At 37.0% G+C, this 18,970-nt stretch overlaps 1 protein-coding gene across 9 annotated transcripts in view; it reads right to left on the bottom strand.

Annotated features, from left to right (window-relative positions):
- The window catches only part of SNAP91 (synaptosome associated protein 91), a 156,987-nt gene that overhangs the window by 32,285 nt on the left and 105,732 nt on the right, over window positions 1-18,970 (bottom strand). For 5 of the 9 annotated variants that reach the window (XM_036871845.1, XM_036871848.1, XM_036871849.1 and 2 more), the window contains exons 15-22: window positions 10,669-10,683; window positions 10,353-10,520; window positions 4,258-4,365; window positions 3,346-3,609; window positions 3,029-3,106; window positions 2,797-2,868; window positions 2,291-2,374; window positions 919-1,002 (exon numbers count right to left, since the gene is read on the bottom strand). In XM_036871845.1, the coding sequence (XP_036727740.1) occupies window positions 919-1,002; window positions 2,291-2,374; window positions 2,797-2,868; window positions 3,029-3,106; window positions 3,346-3,609; window positions 4,258-4,365; window positions 10,353-10,520; window positions 10,669-10,683 (873 nt within the window). The remainder of the gene's footprint in view (window positions 1-918; window positions 1,003-2,290; window positions 2,375-2,796; window positions 2,869-3,028; window positions 3,107-3,345; window positions 3,610-4,257; window positions 4,366-10,352; window positions 10,521-10,668; window positions 10,684-18,970) is intronic. The other 4 variants (XM_036871851.1, XM_036871852.1, XM_036871850.1 and 1 more) reach the window with 3 other exon arrangements.

The following is an 18,970-nucleotide window of genomic DNA, read 5'->3' as shown; positions in this document are numbered from 1 at the left end:
CAACCTTGTGACAAAATGCATCCCTTGTGATGACAGGGGAGGGACATCAAAGCTGCATCTGAGTGTCTGTGGCCTTGGCGATGCCACTGCCGTACCTCCTGTTATGTACCCTTCTAAGTCAAGTCAGAGCAAGGTAAACCAGCAGCGTCTGCTGAGTTTGACTGAGAACTTGAACCTGAAACTTACTACTGTGGTCTGACAACTGGCAAATGCTTTGCTTGTAACAATAATAATGTCTAGGTCTAGCTATCATTAAGCACACTTTGATTTGGTCCCAAGGAAAACTATTAGTTGGCTTTTATTATCTTTGAGTTGTTGAAATGTTTCCTGCTATTCTATCTATCCCATCCTGGCAATGAGCAATAATCCTAGGCACCTTGTGCCAATCTACTTCACACTATGGCCCTGTTGAACTGGGATCACTCCAGGGGTTTTCAGATAGGAGAATGATCAGTTATTTTACAGTGTCATATAGGTAGCAGCGGCTTCAACCCAATGGTGGAACTCTGTAACAGTTTCTCATATTACAGAACCAACTGTCAAATATCACGGTACTTTTCCCCACAAATTCCTTAAAAAAAAAAAGGTGGGCACGGGCAATACAAGATAAAAATTGCTACATAAGCACATTACCTCCTTAATAAACAAAAAAGGATGTGCTAACTGAAAGTAACGCATATTAAGAGCATCCAAGGAGCCACAGGGGTGGCTTGTGTACAACTGTGATTTTAAGACCAATTTCATCAAATCCTGGGAAATAATCAACCTTCTATTACACAATGTCTTGCTTTTCAATGTCATGTCTCAAAAGGGAAAGAAAACATGCACCTTGAAATTTATATAATATCTGTTACTTATAAAAATATATCCAAACTTAACTTTAACAGAACACCGTTTTATGTTAATGTAATTAATTACCAGCTAGTAGGTCTGCAGATGCTGACGAGCTAGAAGCAGCCTGAGGTGCAGGTTGAGGTTCAGAAGCACTACTTCCAAATGCATCTACCCATTATCCATTATGCAGCAAAAAAGCAAAAGAGTGTAAACAGTAAGTACAGTAAGTAAGGGAAGTGATTTCCCGAGAAATGCACAGACATGACACTCTGTGAGGTAAGCCTGTCTCCTGCGGATGTGTTAAATGACTTAGTGGACTGAATTACGCTCTGACCAGTTTATTCTCTCAAAAGATGAGTTCTAAGCTATTTAAGAATTAACACCTCTTCGTAAGAGTAGGAGAATTCTTTTTCTTTTTTTTTTTTTTTAAGAATAAAACTTTGGGACTAAATTCTGTAAATTCTAATTCCTATCCAAACAGCATCAAAGTTTTTAAAATTTTTGCCCAAAGGCAAAACGAAAGAATCTTCCCACTTAGAACTCTATTAAATAAAATTTAACAAACTCAATTCAAACAGCAGCAGCCCTACTTGTACCTATATATTAAATTTCAGTGTTTATTTGTACAAGTTTTGAGCCCCTGAATGTCACAGACTGTGACATCTTTGTACCCCATGTACCCATCATGGCACATGCCATGATGTGTCAATGTACTATAGGTACTCAGTGTGGGTTTAATTTGCTAAGGATGGTATTTTATCCCATAGCATACACATTTATAGACATTCATGAAGAAATCACTTCAAACCTGGACTTTTCCCTATAAATTTACTGCTAATAGAAGACTTCGAATGTATCATCCAAATGAGTAGTTCAAGAGTTAATTCAGTACATCTGCCTATCTTCTGATAACACACAGGAAAAGGAAAATGCATTTACATCAGTGAAACATCTTCCAGTTCTCTGGGAGGATTTAGAAACATTAAACGCAACATAAATAAACCCTATAGAATAATGTATGACATCTAGAGCTTATGCTTTCAGTTCTGACTGACTCATGTCTTTTCAGTTCTGAATTATCTATGTTTATATTGCTTTTAAGAGCTTAGACATGTTGATTTAGCCAACAGATCAGGATCACTAAGGAAGAGCAGTAGAAGGAAATTCCAATCAGCTGATTCTACATTAGGACGAACAAAAAGTTAAAAACACAAAGACTTCAAATGAAAAATAATCTGGTTTTGTTAGGACATGCACTAAAAAATATGATGAACTGATGAGCATGTAGATGACGATGACAGATGGAAAAGATCTTAACGTAAGTTTACATTTAAAAGATGGAAATAACTTCACATAGTCGAAAGAAAAAAGATGAAGTATCATGAAACAGAAGATCTAAAAACTATTCTGAGGGAAAAAAAGATTCTGTGAGTGTTGAAGGAGGAGAGATACGCACCCCCAAAAAGGTCTATCACACCTGAAGAATCCACCTTTGCTGGCGAGGCAGTGGTTGCAGGAGATGGTGCTACAAATGTATCCACTGTAGCAAAGCACAGAACAGGACAAAGTGCATGTCACCCAAAGGAAAATGAAACCATGAGCCTCGACAAATGGCTTCTTGAGATTTCATGGTGAATAGCCCGAAGACTGTAGACAATCTTAACAGTTAAGGAAAAGCCAACAGATTTAAAAATACACACTTTCCAGAAGAAAATAAAACTTTTGACCTCTGAGGTCAGAGGCTTTAGTGTGAAAAAGAGGTTTTCTCTTTTCAATCGGCAGTAGATTTGAAATATTTACCCTCATTAGTTGGGGATGGACACAAAATGAGACTTTTTTATTGTAAAGTGAGTTTTCAGTGTAAAAGAACTCAAGACGAACCCGCGTGTTTTTGCATCCGCCTCTCCACATATGACGCCCACAAGACATCTCGGAAGGCTTCACCTTGGCAAAAGCACTCACCGGATAGGAGGTCAGCAGTGAGAGAACTCTCAGGCACGGGAGAGGCCCCTTGTGGTGGAGAGGAGAAAGCATCTTCCAAAAGTGAAACAAACCAAAACCAAGCAGAGGTAAGTAGAGAGCTGAAATCAAAGTCACAAGTCTAACAAGTGCATTATCACAGGTGAGGACAAAGGGCTTAGTCATGAAAACATCTAGGCAAATTAGTGTAAAGAAAGGGGGGAGTTGGCTTTACCTGTCCCAAACAGGTCTATGCTAGGAGCAGCATCTGGCTTAGGCGCGGGGGCGACTTCGGGAGCAGACTCAAATAAATCTAAGACCAAGAACACACATGCCTTTACTCAACTGGACAAACCCGCCTGAAACAGCGTCACTTTCCAGTTGTGCGTGAGCACTCTGGAGGGTTCTGAAACGAGCTGCAAATGGTTGCTGGAGAACCATTTAACGACACAATCACCATGCAGACAGAGGTGTGGATGCAGTACATCACAGGGACCAGAATTCAATCCACCAGGTAGAAAGAGTTCAACGACAATGACAAAAAAAAATTACCACCAAAGATATCTAGAGCAGGAGGAGCGGTGGTGGTGGCGGCGGAGGTGGTGGCAGTGGTGGCAGCGGCAGCTGTGGTGGCAGCGGTAGTGGCAGCGGTGGCAGCTGCGACGGCGGGAGCAGGAGAAGGAGCGGTGGCGGGAACCGGAGGGGCTGTGCTAGCTGTAGGGGTAACTACAGGAACACTGGTCTCAGGTGGCTTCATTGCAAAGAGGTCCAGCTCGGGTGCAGCCTCTGCACTACCTTCAGACGGGGCAAAGGGGTCTTGGGGAAAGGAAAGCGGAGACACATACAGCATCAGTAAGGAAAGAGACAACAGAGAGGCGTCAAAACTATACGTACGAGACACCCGGCACAGATATTCACATGTGAGAGTTAGGCATTAGGTGGCCTGCTTTGAGCTACTACCCTATTAGCAGGGGTCAGTCATTAGGATGTTTTTCTAAAGAGAAAAGAAAATGTAGTAGGCACCACGAAGTTCAGAAATGGAAACACTTCAGAGTATTGTCAGATTAGCCTACAGTCTAGGATCAGAGATGGTTATTCAAATCCTTACTTTAATCTGGTCAATTTGGTAGCTTGGAAAATTCATGAAAACATGCCTACATATTGGAACTCAGTGTTACAAAAGAGTACAATACAGCATTAGAGGGAAACAAACAAACAAAAAAACATTAAGAGAGCATACTTGCAATGACAAAAATTGTCAATCTTGAGAAATTGTCAATTTTGATAAGGATGCCCTTCGTTTTCTTAATGTTTTTAAGTGCCCGCATTCTTTATTCCGTTACGATGAGTGATACTTTATACTCAGAAGAAAGCAAAATTAGAAACACATAGGGCCAAGTCTAGCTACGGGAGTTTCACATCAGGACAGAACGACAACAGATGGGCTCAGGACTGGAAACCCACCGTTTCCTGAACACGCATCAAGCGCCGCGGCTACAGGGGTCGGGGGTGCTGGCGCAGTGGCCCCTTCGGATGCTGCAGGGGCCTCCCCGGGAGAAGCTGCAAAGGCATCTTGGGTGCAGGTTTTAAAACAACAGAAATGAAAGGGACAAAAAGAGAAGAAAAATATAGTAAAAGAACCAAGTTAAATTGCAAAGAAGGCTCCCTTATACAACATGAATTGCTTCAAACGCATTTTTATGGCCCATGCACTGTTGGCGGTCACAAGACAATGACTCTTGGCGCCCCTTCATGTTGGTCACATGCAAGTGGTACAGTGTGGATCCTGCTGAGGCCTGCGAGATCCAAAAGGTAACAAGATTCTCATTGTATAAGGGCTCTGAGAAGCATGTTTTATGTATCATTACAAAGCAATGGATGTGAAAAATAAAACACAAAAATAACTTCATTATGCAATTTAAGACATTGATCTTTCATGTCCAGGTAATATTTATATACTATGTTACTATGATGTCTCTGACTAGTGGTTCCTAGCAAACACGGATATCTTCTTCAAGCCCAATAAAATTAAATACATGATGATGATGTAAACAATTTTAGTTTACATGTCCTTTTATAGTCTACTACAGACGAAATTACACTGTTAACATGAAAGGTATACTAAATGTTCATAAAAGTTAAATCTTCACTATCCCTGAAAGACATTTTCAGACACAAACAAGGATTTGTTTTAAAGAACTAAAGAAAAAAAATTAGGAGATGACACCATAATGCCTTTATTTTGACTTAAATTTATAGCTGTTTTCAAACACTGCATTGCTTCAGTTATGTGGACAATGATCCGTTTTCAACAGATTAAAATTGTAGCTTCATGTTTTAAGACTACAAGCGTATAACTATCTATAGTAGATTATAATAATATACAATGGATCCATTAACATGCAGGCGGCTTCCATTTATAAATGTCCAATTTATCAATGGCTGATGTGACAAATGATTCCCAATATGTTTCTGTCAACACACCATGTTAATTATGGTAAAAAAAAAAAAAAATCCTGGCGCTTTCAAAGAAACCCTTTAGTTCCAAAGTACAGAAGGAATGAAGCCATCATAAATATGCCTTGCCTAGAAGAAATTTCTGGAAGGTAGGGACCAACAAGAACCTGCCACTGACCCGCTAGATTTCCCATCCTAAAATACCGCCTTCTGCAATATCTACCAGTGTTCCCTAGAACACTGTTCCTCTAGCCATTAAAAAGAATTCGTCAAACATGCTTGGGAAATGCTACACAGTATACCCACTTTCTCAGAGATTTATGTGGTATATTGGGCTGTAGGAAGTCCTGCAGTCGAGACACTTGTTTCTCAGGTTCACCCAGCGTGTTCCAAACTGATCTGAGTATGAGACACATTATGGTAACGTCCTGAAGCCCGGCCTTAACAAACATTAAACATTAGAGACTCGCTTGAGTTAAAAGGTCCTTTACAAAAACACAAATATCCCTAGAAGGGACAATGGGACAATCATATGTTACAGCTTGATTTGATTGCTTCCCACAGCTACACTGAGGGAATATATATATGTTCTGAGTAGAGGTCAGTCAGGGGAGAGGCTGAATAATAATAATGGAGTAGGAAAAACACACCAGGGGATAGGACAGACACACCTCCTCAGATGCCATGTTAAGGATACTATCACAGAGGACTTAGAGCAACTTGAAAGCACTAACAGCTGGGGCAGAAGACCACAAGAAAAGTCTAAGAGGAGGTTGGGAGGGCTGAAAATATTTTGCCACAGGTCAGGTCTGTTTTCTTTCTTTTCATTCTTAGAAAATTTGGAACTGAGGGTAATGCCATTGGAAGTAATAGAAACAGTAATAGCAGTTACTATTTATGTGCCAGTCGCTGTGTAAATATTTTATTTGCGTTATTAAATTTAATTCCTACAACTTTCTTGTGATATAGGTTTTATCATCTCCACTTTGTAGATAAGAGAACAGAAACTTGTAAAGTCTGAGGATGTGACCAAGGTCCGGCAAGTGGCGGAGTCAGGATTTGGCTGTAAGTTGTTTGACGGAGGTTTGGGTGTTTGACCACTCTACTGTTATGAACTGTGCCACATTCTACTATACTGTTCCCTCCTTGTAGGATGGAATAAGTACCAGTTATATCAGCGCTAGAGTTCAAACAAATATTCACAGGCTGGCCTCCTTAATTTCTGTGTACGTAGGTGAAACCCATATTTGTAGCTATATCTTTAGGAGAGGTGGTGTCCCTCCATCCCCGGTCAGCAAGACATCTCCTTTTAATGCTTCTCTGAAACTAAACATTGTAAACTTAACTCATAAACTGTCAACACTTCTCTTAAACAAAGGAGCCCCAGCTGCTCCAGCCCCCAGCTGCTAAGTCTTCCCAGGCCATTTGATGGAGATGTGAACAAGTGAGACTGGATGATCCCAGCCCCACAGCCACTGTCTGACTGTAGCCACGAAAGGGACCCTGAGAGACAACCGTCCAGCTGAGCCCACTAGAACCCCCGGGACTGTCAGAGATAATAATATAATTTTGATTTTGTTTAAAAAAACAGCAAAACTTCTTAGTTATTCAGCTTTCTTTCATCATCGATGGCAGCATTATCCTTCCAGCACTGAAAGCTAAAGTCATCTCCAATCTAGTTCTCTTTCCCTTGTTACCCATTTGCAGTTCAGGTCTACATTCTGCCAATTACCAACCAGTGCTACTTCCAGGAAATGCATGTTCCTGCTTTTCTACTGTTATGGACTCAGTCCAGCCTTACCCAGCAAACCAGTCTCTGACACTGCTGCAGACTAGCCTTCTCTTCCTTCTGGAAATCTAGGAAGAATTTTTTCCCTCACTTTTTATCATGTGACTGACTACCTTTGTAAAAATTTCTTACTGCTATTGGCTTCTCCAGCCTGAACTCCTCTCCCTGTCTTCTCCAGGCACACACACCATCTTTAAATCACGTACTCGGCACAAAAGTTTCAATCATTCTCAGCGTCTTGAGCCCAAGGGTCACCATTCCAGTCCATTTTCTTCCCCAAAGGTCCCAGATTGTAAGACTCTTACATGAAATCTAGTTGTAGGTGCTTATATTTAAGTATTGGTTTTAAGGAAGATTGATTAACTTGGTTTGTTAACCAATTTGTTCAAATGAAGTCAGGTTTGGGAGGCAAGTTCTTTGGTTTTCCAGCCACTTGGTTCTGTGCTCACAGCCTACCATCATGGAGGCTTGCTCACAAATTAACACAGTTGACTGAAAGGGTACCCTGGTGAACATGCAGAGGAATTAGCATCAATTTAGCATTGCACTGCTTAGAAAAAAACTGTATTGTTACAAACTAACGTGCTGTTGTTAGTAGAGTTTACATCAATGAAAAACAGAATGCTTTTAAGGATTTTGTGTTTTATCTTTATCAGTATCTAAGTTTTACTAAATTTTTAAAGCATAACACTGCCTTGCAGTCCTGTTCTGCCTGACCACAGAAGGCAGAAGGCAGATTTCATTTCTTAAAAGTTCCCTTTAAAAAAATAAGCATTTAGTAAATATAATGTTTCTAAAAAATTTTTTTTAATGACTTACATTGAAACGACTAAAACATTATGTGGGTATCAATCTGAGTATTTTAAAATAACAGACACTCCATATTTTTCAAATTTGTAATGAAAATACAAGACTAAAATACATAGAAAAATTTAACATTTCAGTATTTCATATTCCTGAAATTAAACAATTAGCCATTATTCAGAAATTAAAATTCATTAACCTTATTTCTAAAGAAATCTACTTAATACTGCTATATATGCTACATAAAACCTCAAAGCGGCTATTTTAAAGTCATATAAATGAAAGAACTGGTGCTCTTATTATTCAAAAATTCTACCACTTGCCCATTTTAGAGATACAAAATTTTAAAAAAATGGCCACACAACACGACCAAAGAGATTTTAGTTGAGGTTTTAATTTAAAATCTTACCTCTAAATGATTCCTTATAAATCCATAAAGAACACGAAAGAAATCAGGGAGTATCACTGAAAACTACAAGACAGACAGTGACACATATAGATTTCTGAACATAAAGGATAGAGATTTCACAGCTCTCAGAGGCCGGGAGACAGTTTACAGAACTATAAAGATTAGTAAAAATAATTGTGATGAGATTTGCAGATGTCCTCATCTTTACTTATCCTCCAGCCAGATGACTAGAAAGGATATTGGTGAAATTAAAGGACAGCCTCCATTCTTTGGCATTAAATTATATGATTTTCTACAGTACTGACCTTTTAAATTTGTATTTCGGGGTAGAAAGACTGACATCACGAAAATATTTTCAAACATACAGGTTCTTCTGCTTGATGACTGTCGTCAAAGCAGTAATAAATGATTAACACAAACAGCATAATGGCACAAAGAATATTTCCAAGAAATATCTTAGGCAGGACCATGAGAGAAGCAAGATGGAGTTGACTGATTTCTTATAGGCAATTAAGCTCCTTAAAATGGACTGAAAAACAAAAATCTAAATAGCTAAAGGAATAGAAATGCTTACGTACAAAATTGTTATCCAAGCTGTCCATATTTTCCTTGAATTTTTCTCTTAACATAAGCCTATGAGAAACCATCCATACTCAAGACCAATAATGGAGGTAGGAAGGATGGGGTGAAGAAGTTGGTTTTATAAATTTAAGCTAATACTTTAATTTCTGGTCTCAAAAGTTACAGAGGCATAACTGAAAAACTAACTTTCTCTAGTGGATGACTCCTCATAATAAATTATTCAAGAGTATGCAAATCCCTTCTCCTACTTTAAAAAACAAACAAAAAAACCAGATTTCTCCTACAATAGATTTGGAAGGGCAACAGAATGGCAGTGCAGCAAGGCAGGGGCAAATTCCTCGCATGAAACAGAGGCAATGATGCTGTGTCCCGTTGAGTATTCCTTGTCTTAGACAATGTTGGCAAGCCTCAGAGACTGGGGCACGGCATGTAGCACAGTGGTATGTGACAGTGTATAAGTGTATGTTCCCAGGGGAATACGTTAACTCCAACTGAGCCTGCCAAATCTCTCCTGCCCCCACCCCTTATCATTTGCTTTCTCCAATTTCTTTACCATATTCTCAAAATGCCCTGGGAAAGATGTTATACTGTAACGAAGAAACACAAAACTATGATGACTATAACACTGTTCAATGTACACATGTGAAATGAGCACTTCTCCAGGTTTGGACATTAGCACCACTCAAAATGGGAAGATGTAAATAAACTGGTTTCAGATGGTTCGTCAGGTCTAGGCATATTATATTGACAGAGCGTAGGATATTTGACTCAAGCTTACAGCTGTAAATCAACTCCGTGTCAGAATTTACATTTGCATGGAAAAAATATTTTCAGACAATCATTTCAAAGTCTGATATAAACTGTTTTCAATCAGCGTTGCAAGTGTCGACTCCAACGGTCTCTCAAAGTTCTGAAGCCAAAGATGATCCAAGTTTTTGCTTGGACAGAACAAGCTTAAAAAGTTGCAAAAATGGACATATCCCTAAACTCTCTTCAGAGACCTCTAGATCTGAACTCCACTTAGGTGATTTTTTTTTTGTCCTAAATCTTAAAAAATAACTTAGGCCAGGATTTCTCCTCCCATTTTCCCCAAACGTTTTTTTCTCTCAGCTAGTTCAAATCTAAAAAAATTCCAAAAAGCCAATTCTAAATATGATAGAAAGATCTGGTACCACTCTTACAGATACTGCAGGGCTGAAGCATATACGGGACGAGAGTTCTAATAGCAACTTAAATCCTAACTTCGCAAAAAGTAGAAAATTGAATAGGTCCAAAGCATTTGCAACCTTTGCTCTATAATCACTAAAATTAAATGAATATGAAGTTGACAAATTGAGCAAAGATAAATATATATGAATAAATGTTTTAAAAGTACTTAAACACTCTGCCATGCATGTTCTATAATGTTCTATCTATCTGCCATGTTCTATCATGTAAAAGATTTTAAATGCTTTAACGCTGCGGTAATTTTAGCAATCCTGGAAGGAAAATGAAAGAAAAGTGATGTGACTGACTAACCTCCAAAGAGATCCACTTCAGCAGTGACAGCAGTGACAGTTGTAGTAGTTGAGGCAGAGGCTGAAGTAGTTGCAATTTCAGCAGTTGTAGCAGGAGGAGTAGGTTCTGGTGCGAACGGATCTGAAATCTGTGCTTCGGAGGGAACAGAGGAAAGTGCAGCCAGAGAATCTATGTCGCACCAGAGACAGAGAACAAATGGAAGAGAAGAAAAGGAAAGGACAAAAGATATACCAGGCTCCAAATGATCAAAGTGAGGACAGTTATTAAGATATGGAAGTCTCTCGAAACAGAGGTTTACAAATAAAGTTTTACTCACCCTCTCCCAAGAGGTCTATCGATGTCCATGGGTCAGCATATGAAGAAATAAGAGATAAAGCTGAAACTTTCAACCACACCAATGTCCAAGCAGGGTGAGGCACTAACTGAAGAAATTTTAGCTTTATGTACCTTTCTGGACCATTTGAAATTTAAAAAATAAATGTATTACCTATTATTATCATGGAACTTTTGAGCCGGAATGGACCTTAGAGATCCTCTAGATCAACTTTCCAACTTCATAGATGGGAAAACTGAGAGCAAGGGAGGTCAAGAGACTTACCTTAAGTTAGGCCTAAACAACTTTGACAAACTCAATTGATTTCTTATTGGATTTACCATTTCATCTGCTTTGGTTGATTTCATTATACTGTAATTGTCAATTCTGAAGAAACCATAGTTAATTGAATTTTATTGATCTTCTTTATTTGATGTGTCATACCAGAACATGAATAGAGGCTTTATAATGGCTATAGTTTGACTGTGGAACATACTAAGTTGAATGCAAGTTTAGGGGTTAGAAAAAAGAAACTCTAACCTAAACTATTTTCTTCTTCATAAGTTTCACATTACCAGGTGTTTTTCAGTTCAATATATAATCTCTATAAACATTATGTGACAACATATGAAAATTATTTTTAAGAAGAATGTGAGAGATTATACAGCATCAAAACTTTTCAGCCCTTCTGAGGTCAGCATTCCATTGGGAGGTTCAGACTTAGTGACCAACAGTGGGATTACAGTTGGCATTCTAAATAAAAAGCCTAGGAGGGATTACTTTTAACTGTACTATGACTTTAGGTTAAACATTTATAGAGTGTCCAATGGCATTCTTCTACTCTCAGTCATGTGATACATCTCAGGGATCACATTCAAATTCATGAATGTTACTGCAAATTTATTTTAATCATGAAGAAACTTTATCAAAACTCATTAGGGAGCTATTTTTTTCAGAGCCTTAAAAGCCATATGGGAACTCAGTAAACCAAAAGTTCTAGAAGACATTTAAAAGATTGAGAAACATAAATTTGACATTAAAAATAATTACTTTAGATATAAAGACACACAGACTGAAAGTGAGGGGATGGAAAAAGGTATTCTATGTAAATGGAAATGAAAAGTCACGGTAGCAATACTTAAGTGAGACAAAATAAGCTTTAAAATAAAGACTGTTAAAAGAGACAAAGAAAGACATTACACAATGATAAAGGAATCAATTAATGAAGAAGATATAACAATTGTAAATATATATGCACCCAACATAGGATCACCTAAATACATAAAGCAAATATTAACAGACATAAAGGGAGAAACTGACAGTAACACAGTAAGAGTAGGAGACTTTAACACCCCACTTACATCAATGGACAGATCCACACAGAAAATCAATAAGGAGACACTGGCCTTAAACTACATATTAGATTAGATGGATATATATATATATATATATATATATATATATATATATTTTTTTTAATATATAAATTTATGTATATAAACATTCCATCCAAAAGCAGAAGAATACACATTCTTTTCAAGAGCACATGGAACAATCTCTAGGATAGATCATATGCTGGGCAACAAAAGAAGTCTCAGTAAATGTAAGAAGACTGAAATCATATCAGGCATCTTTCCCAACCAAAATGCCTTGACTAGAAATCAACTACAAGAAAAATCTTCAAAAAACACAAACCCATGGAGGCTAAACAATACGTTACTAAACAAATGGATCACTGAAGAAATCAAAGAGGAAATAAAAAAATACCTGGAGACAAAAGAAAATGAAAATACAGTGATCCAAAATCCATGGGAAGTAGCAAAAACAAGGCTAAGAGGGAAGTTTATAGCAATACAAGCCTATCTCAGGAAACTAGAAAAATCTCAAATACAACCTAACCTTACACATAAAAGAACTATAAAAAGAAGAACAAACAAACAAGAAAGTTAGAAGAAGGAAAGAAATCACAAAGATCAGAGCAGAAATAAATGAAATAGAGACTAAAAAAAAGCAATAGAAAAGATCAATGAAACTGAGAGCTGGTTCTCTGAAAAAATAAACAAAATTGATAAACCTTTAGCCAGACTCATCAAGGAAAAAAAGAGAGAGGATCCAAATCAATAAAATCAGAAATGAAAAAGGAGAACTTACAACCAACACCACAAAATACAAAGGATCATAAGAGAGCCCTACAAGCCATTATATGCCAAAAAAGTGGACAACCTAGAAGAAATGGACAATCTCCCAATACTGAATCAGGAAGAAACAGAAAATACAAACACTTCAGTAATGAAATTGAATCAGTAATAAGAAAAACTCCCAACAAACAAAAGTACAGGACCAGATGGCTTCACAGGTGAATTCTACCAAATATTTATTGAAGAGTTAACACCTATCCTTCTGAAACTACTCCAAAAAACTGCAGAGGAAGGAACACTTCCAAACTCATTCCACAAGGCCAGCATCATCCTGATCCAAAACCAGACAAAGATATCACAAAATAAGAAAATTGCAGGCCAATATCACTGATGAACATAGATGCAAGAATCCTCAACAAACTATTAGCAAACCAAATCCAACAATACAGTAAAAGAAGCATACATCATGATCAAGTGGGATTTATCCCAGGGATGCAAGGATGGTTCAATACCTACAAATCAATGTGATACAACAAACTGAAGAATAAAACTCATATGATCATCTCAATAGATGTGGAAAAAACTTCTTACAAAATTCAACATCCATTTATGATAAAAACTCTCAACAAAGGGGTATAGAGGGAACATACTTCAACATAATAAAGGCCACATGTGACAAACCCACAGCTAACATCATACTCAACAATGAAAGGCTGAAAGCTTTTCCTCTAAGATCAGGAATAAGGGAAAGATTCCCACTCTTGCCACTTTTCTTCAACATAGCATTGGAACTCCTAGCCATAGCAATCATACAATCAGAAAAAGAAATGAAAGGAATCCAAATTGGAAAGGAAGTAGTAAAACTGTCACTCTTTGCAGAAGACATGATACCATACATAGAAAATCCTAAAGATGCCACCAAAAAAATGACTAGACCTCACAATGAATTCAGTAAAGTTGCAGGATACAAAATTAATATACAGAAATCTGTTGAGTTTCTATACACTAAGAGTGAACTATCAGAAAGCGAATCCACACTTACATGGCAATTAATCTACAACAAAGAAGGCAACAATATACAATGGGGAAAAGACAGCCTCTTCAATAAATGATGTTAGGAAAACTGGACAGCTACAGGTAAAAGAATCAAACTGGACTACTTTCTCACACCATGTATAATAATAAGTTAAAAATGGATTAAAGACTTAAATGTAAGACCTGAAACCATAAAACTTCTTGAAGAAAACATAGGCAGTACACTCTTTGATACTGGTCTTAGTAATATTCTTCTGAATACGTCTCCTCAGGCAAGGGAATCAAAACCAAAAACAAACAAATGGGACTACATCAAACTAGAAAGCTTTTGCACAGTGAAGGAAATGATCAACAAAATGAAAAGGCCACCTACTGAATGGGAGAAGATATTTGAAAATGATATATCCAACAAGGGGTTAATATCTAAAATACACAAATAACTCATACAACTCAACATCAAAAAAGCAAACAACCTGATTAAAAAATGGGCAAAGGACCTGAGTAGACATTTTCCAAAGAAGACATACAAGATAGCTATCAGACACACGAAAGGATGTGCAACATCACTAATCATCAGGGAAATTAAAATCAAAACCGCAGTGAGATATCACCTCACACCTGCTAGACTAGCTATTATCAAAAAGACAATGAATAACAAGTGTTGGTGAGAATGTGATGAAAAGGGAACCCTCATGCACTGTTGGTGGGAATGTAAACTGGTGCAGCCACTATGGAAAACAGTATACAGATTCCTCAAAAAATTAAAAATAGAACTACCATGTGATCCAGCAATTCCACTCATGGGTATTTATCCAAAGAAAATCAGAACACTAATTAGAAAAGATACATGCACCCCTATGTTCACTGTAGCATTATTTATAATACCTAAGATATGGAAGCAACCTAGGTGCCCATCACTAGATGAATAAAGAAGATGTGGTGTGTGTCTACATATAGATAATGGAACATTACTTAGCCACATTTGCCATTTGCAACAATGCGAATGGACCTAGAGAGGATTATGCTAAGTGAAATAAGTCAGAGAAAGACAAATACTGTATGATTTCACTTATATGTGGAATCTACAAAACAAACCAAATTAACAAACACAACAAAACAGAAGCAGAATCACAGATTTGGGGAACAAACAGGTGGTTGCCAGAGGGGAGGGGTTGGGGGGTAGGAGAGAAATAGGCGAGGGAGATTAAGAGGTATAAACTTCCAGTTGCAAAATAAATGAGTCATGGGGATGAAATGTATTGTGGAGAATGCAGTCATTAATAGGTACTATCTTTGTATGGTGATGGATTGTAACTAGACTTATGGTGGTGATGATTTTGAAATGTATAGAAATACTGAAACACTATGTTGTGTAATGGGAACTAACAGTGTTGTAGGTCAATTATAGTTCAAAACAACAAACAAACAAACAAATGCATAGAAACAGAGATCAGATTTGTGGTTGTCAGAGGCAGGGGAAAAGTGAAGGAGGAGTTTGATGAAGGCAGTGAAAACATACCAACTTCCAGTTATAAGATAAAAAAGTACTAGGGGTATAATATACAACATCATAAACATAATCAGCACCATGTTATATATGTTATATATGAAAGTCATTAAGAGAGTAAATCCTAAGACTTCTCATCACAAGGGAAAAAAATTTCTATTTCTTCAATCTTGTATCTCTAGGAAATGATGGATGTTCACTAAACTTATTGTGGTCATCATTTCATGATGTATGCAAGTCAAATCATTATGCTGGACACCTTAAACTTACAGTGCTGTACATCAATTATGTCTCAACAAAACTAGAAGAAAAAAATTATCACATTAATTTAACTATGTAATTTGTGAACCCAATAAATATGAGGTAAAGCACTCTACAGATCCACTAAGATAATCAAGGCTCTTCCTAAAACTAAATCTTACATATTTCATAGCAACATTAGGAAATTATAGCACATAGGGTTCTCGACATTAGAAATAGTTTTTAAATTTTAGAATGTACGCCTGGTGAATAGCTGACGTAGGGCTAGGGTATTTTCTGCTGTTAGGTGTCCAGGTCCCAAATCCTGAGAAGTAGAAGGTCCTTCCCATCATTCCTCAAGCCAACGGGACCTGGCCCAATACAACTGTTACTCTACAGTCCTAAGTCCTAAAAATATTAATGAGAAACCAAAGTGGGTCATCAGAAGCCAGAGAGACTTGGATTCTCTCTTCTCCCGGCATTGGTGGGGCTCTCCCTAGCCCTGCCCTTATCAATGGTTACTTCAAGCTGCAGTGTGACTTAGCAGAAGAGCTGAGAGCCATGTGATTTAACAGCTTCCAGACCTCCCATAGTCTATCACAGGGGATGAGTAATTTACTTCATACACTTGGTAAGTGAGAAAGGAGAAGACTGTTTATGTGTACTAGAAGGAGAGAGAGTTAAAAAGATTTTAAAAAGAAGTACGAAAGATTAAAATATTAGTTCCTTGCTCTTTACTAGTGTTTTGTTCAGATGGAGGGTGAGGAGAATGATATGATGGAAGACGGAGAGTAAAATTTCCTAGGAAAATGTACAATGATTAAGCATATTGGTGGATAACTGATGTTGAAAATTTTTTCCACTCTTGGAAACCACAGGTGTTAGTCTCCAAAGTCTTAATTTTCTAGATGAAATATAATTTATGTTATATATTCCTTGTTTTATGCAAAATTTTCTCTACTATAAAAGCAAGTTCCTATTACAAGATGATGAGGATGGTTATTAAATATTCTCAAAACTGCTACTTTTTATAGAGGATTAAACTATACAAAAAAACCCCACTTCAGCATAAGAGTTCAATCCATTTGCAAGTAGTACATAATCAGAGTTGTTTATATTATAGAAATTGCTAGAAAATATTCCCTGTAACCAAGGAAACAGAGCTACAACTAAATTAACAAGGAAATACATATTGTGCAGTGAGATGGAGCTGAACTTTTCAGGTTTTTATGAAGATTAAATGTGTTAATATACTTAAGTGCTCGCCCATACCAAGAACATATCAAATGCTCGATAATAAAAGTTAATAATAGCAATAGCTTAGATGGTAACTAGCCTTATTGTGGTGATCATTTTACAATGTGTATAAATGTTGAATCACTATGTTGTACACCTGAAACTAATATAATGTTGCATGTCAATTATACTTCAATAAAAAAATAGCAATAACTAACATTTAAGTTAAATAATAATTTTTTATTATAGGACTGTGAATTTCAAAGCTTCTATAAATCTTTCAGAGAGAGCATGTGTATGTGTGTGTGTGTATGTGTGTGTACACATGAATGTGTTTGAAGACAGCCTGCAGATGTGCCCCCCCAGATCTAATTAACAAGCAAATGGTAATATGGGTCACAAAAACTGCTTGTATTGTAGCTAATATTTCTCATGGAAACTATTAAAGTCATGTGATCACATAATATTGATGAGCGTTCCAGCATGTGTAAATTAACTTCTATTAAGTCTATTAACTCTAATTAAACCCTAGCAGTAATTCTGTATTTCTCAAAAAGCAGAAATTTCACTTCAAGCATTTACAATAAAAAATTACGCATTTTCCACTTCTAACATGCATAGAAATACAACACACACACACTCATTTGTTTGTGCAGAGAGATGAATTTATTATGAAGGAAAAAAACACTCTCCCTTTTATGGGGAGAAAGGTACGGATGTTAAAAACACTCTGTATTCCTCCAGGTTCATTACTGGCTGGCAGAATGCCACATGGAATACGCACTATTTAAATTAAATTTACTAAAATACGAATTTGCTAAAATTTGGTTTACACCAATGACAAGAAATACTATCCTTTACAATATGTCCCCTAAAATGGCAATATTCATCCGTACCCAGAACCCCCAAGAGAAATCTGTAAACAACTGATGTGGCCCCAGTCATTTGAAAATGAAATCCTCTTACTATCACTATGGTCAGATAAGAACATCCAAATAGGTCTAAAGAGTTTTAGAGTTTGCATTTTACCATCTAGTTACACAAAATTCAAATAAACTACAGTAATAGTGAAGTGGCTTGATCTTATCAAACAAGACTGAGAAAGTGGTTTTATGTATTTAATTTTTTGCCTAGTCAAATGAGCCAAAACATATTGGTAACAATTTAGCATCCTCTTCAAATACGACTGGGTATCTATAGGATAAATGTAAACTGAAGGTAACATTTATCAATTTCATATTTAACTAGTTTACTTGAATTTCTTTTTTTAAATAAGATACATATTTTATTTTTTAATATTTTGGCCGTGTGTGCGGGCTTGTGGGATCTTATTTTCCCCGATCAGAGACTGAACCCGGGCCCTGGCAGTGAAAGTGCTGAGTCCTAACCTCTGGACCACCAGGGAATTCCCTACTTGAATTTCTTAAGGCTTATAATTTTTCCTGTTTTGCTTAGGAATGAGAGAATTTACTTATTAGTATTTTTCTCCCCAGCTGACTTTTCTACTGCTATGAAAGGAGCTATAGATATTTTGTTGAGACAAAAGACTAATACTAACCATCAGGCCCTAAGCCAACATTTTGATACACTATAATGTGTTTTGTACTAATTATAAAAAAGTGCTCCCGTTGGGCCAGCAGGTTGGAACAGGAAAAGCACTTCTTCCTCAAGGACGAAAAAAGCCAACAGCTTGGCTAGCAGAAAGCAGGCTGGATTTCAGGCCTCTCGCCCTGCCTTTGGGCAAGGCACAAACTGCGGGTCCACACTGCACAGCCCTGGTTAAAATCACACTAATCTGCTTTCTTCTATATCCACTGACACCTCAGTGTTTCAGTCATCAATAGTTATTTATTCCTAACAAGACTGAAATGTGTTATAATAAAGTTGGTTATTATAACTTATTCCTTATAATATTATGTGTCTTAGCAAAAAGTACTTGAAGATGAATATAAATAAAAATGTTACAATGCAATTTAAAAAGATTTCACCAAGGGTTTTTCTTTTTCATTTATTATTATTTTGGTGCCAAACCAACCAACCAAACAAAAAAGACACAATTTCTCTTCAATTTGATGCTGGAGAATACAGTGAAAGGAGACAGTTTACAATTTCACTGTTTATTCATTTAAGTTCTAAATCACTAAACAAC

This window comes from Balaenoptera musculus, chromosome 12 (assembly GCF_009873245.2).
Source record: "Balaenoptera musculus isolate JJ_BM4_2016_0621 chromosome 12, mBalMus1.pri.v3, whole genome shotgun sequence".
NCBI lineage: Eukaryota > Metazoa > Chordata > Mammalia > Artiodactyla > Balaenopteridae > Balaenoptera > Balaenoptera musculus.
The sequence above is the reverse complement of the archived record's forward strand: the minus strand, read 5'-3'. Positions and strand labels throughout refer to the sequence as shown.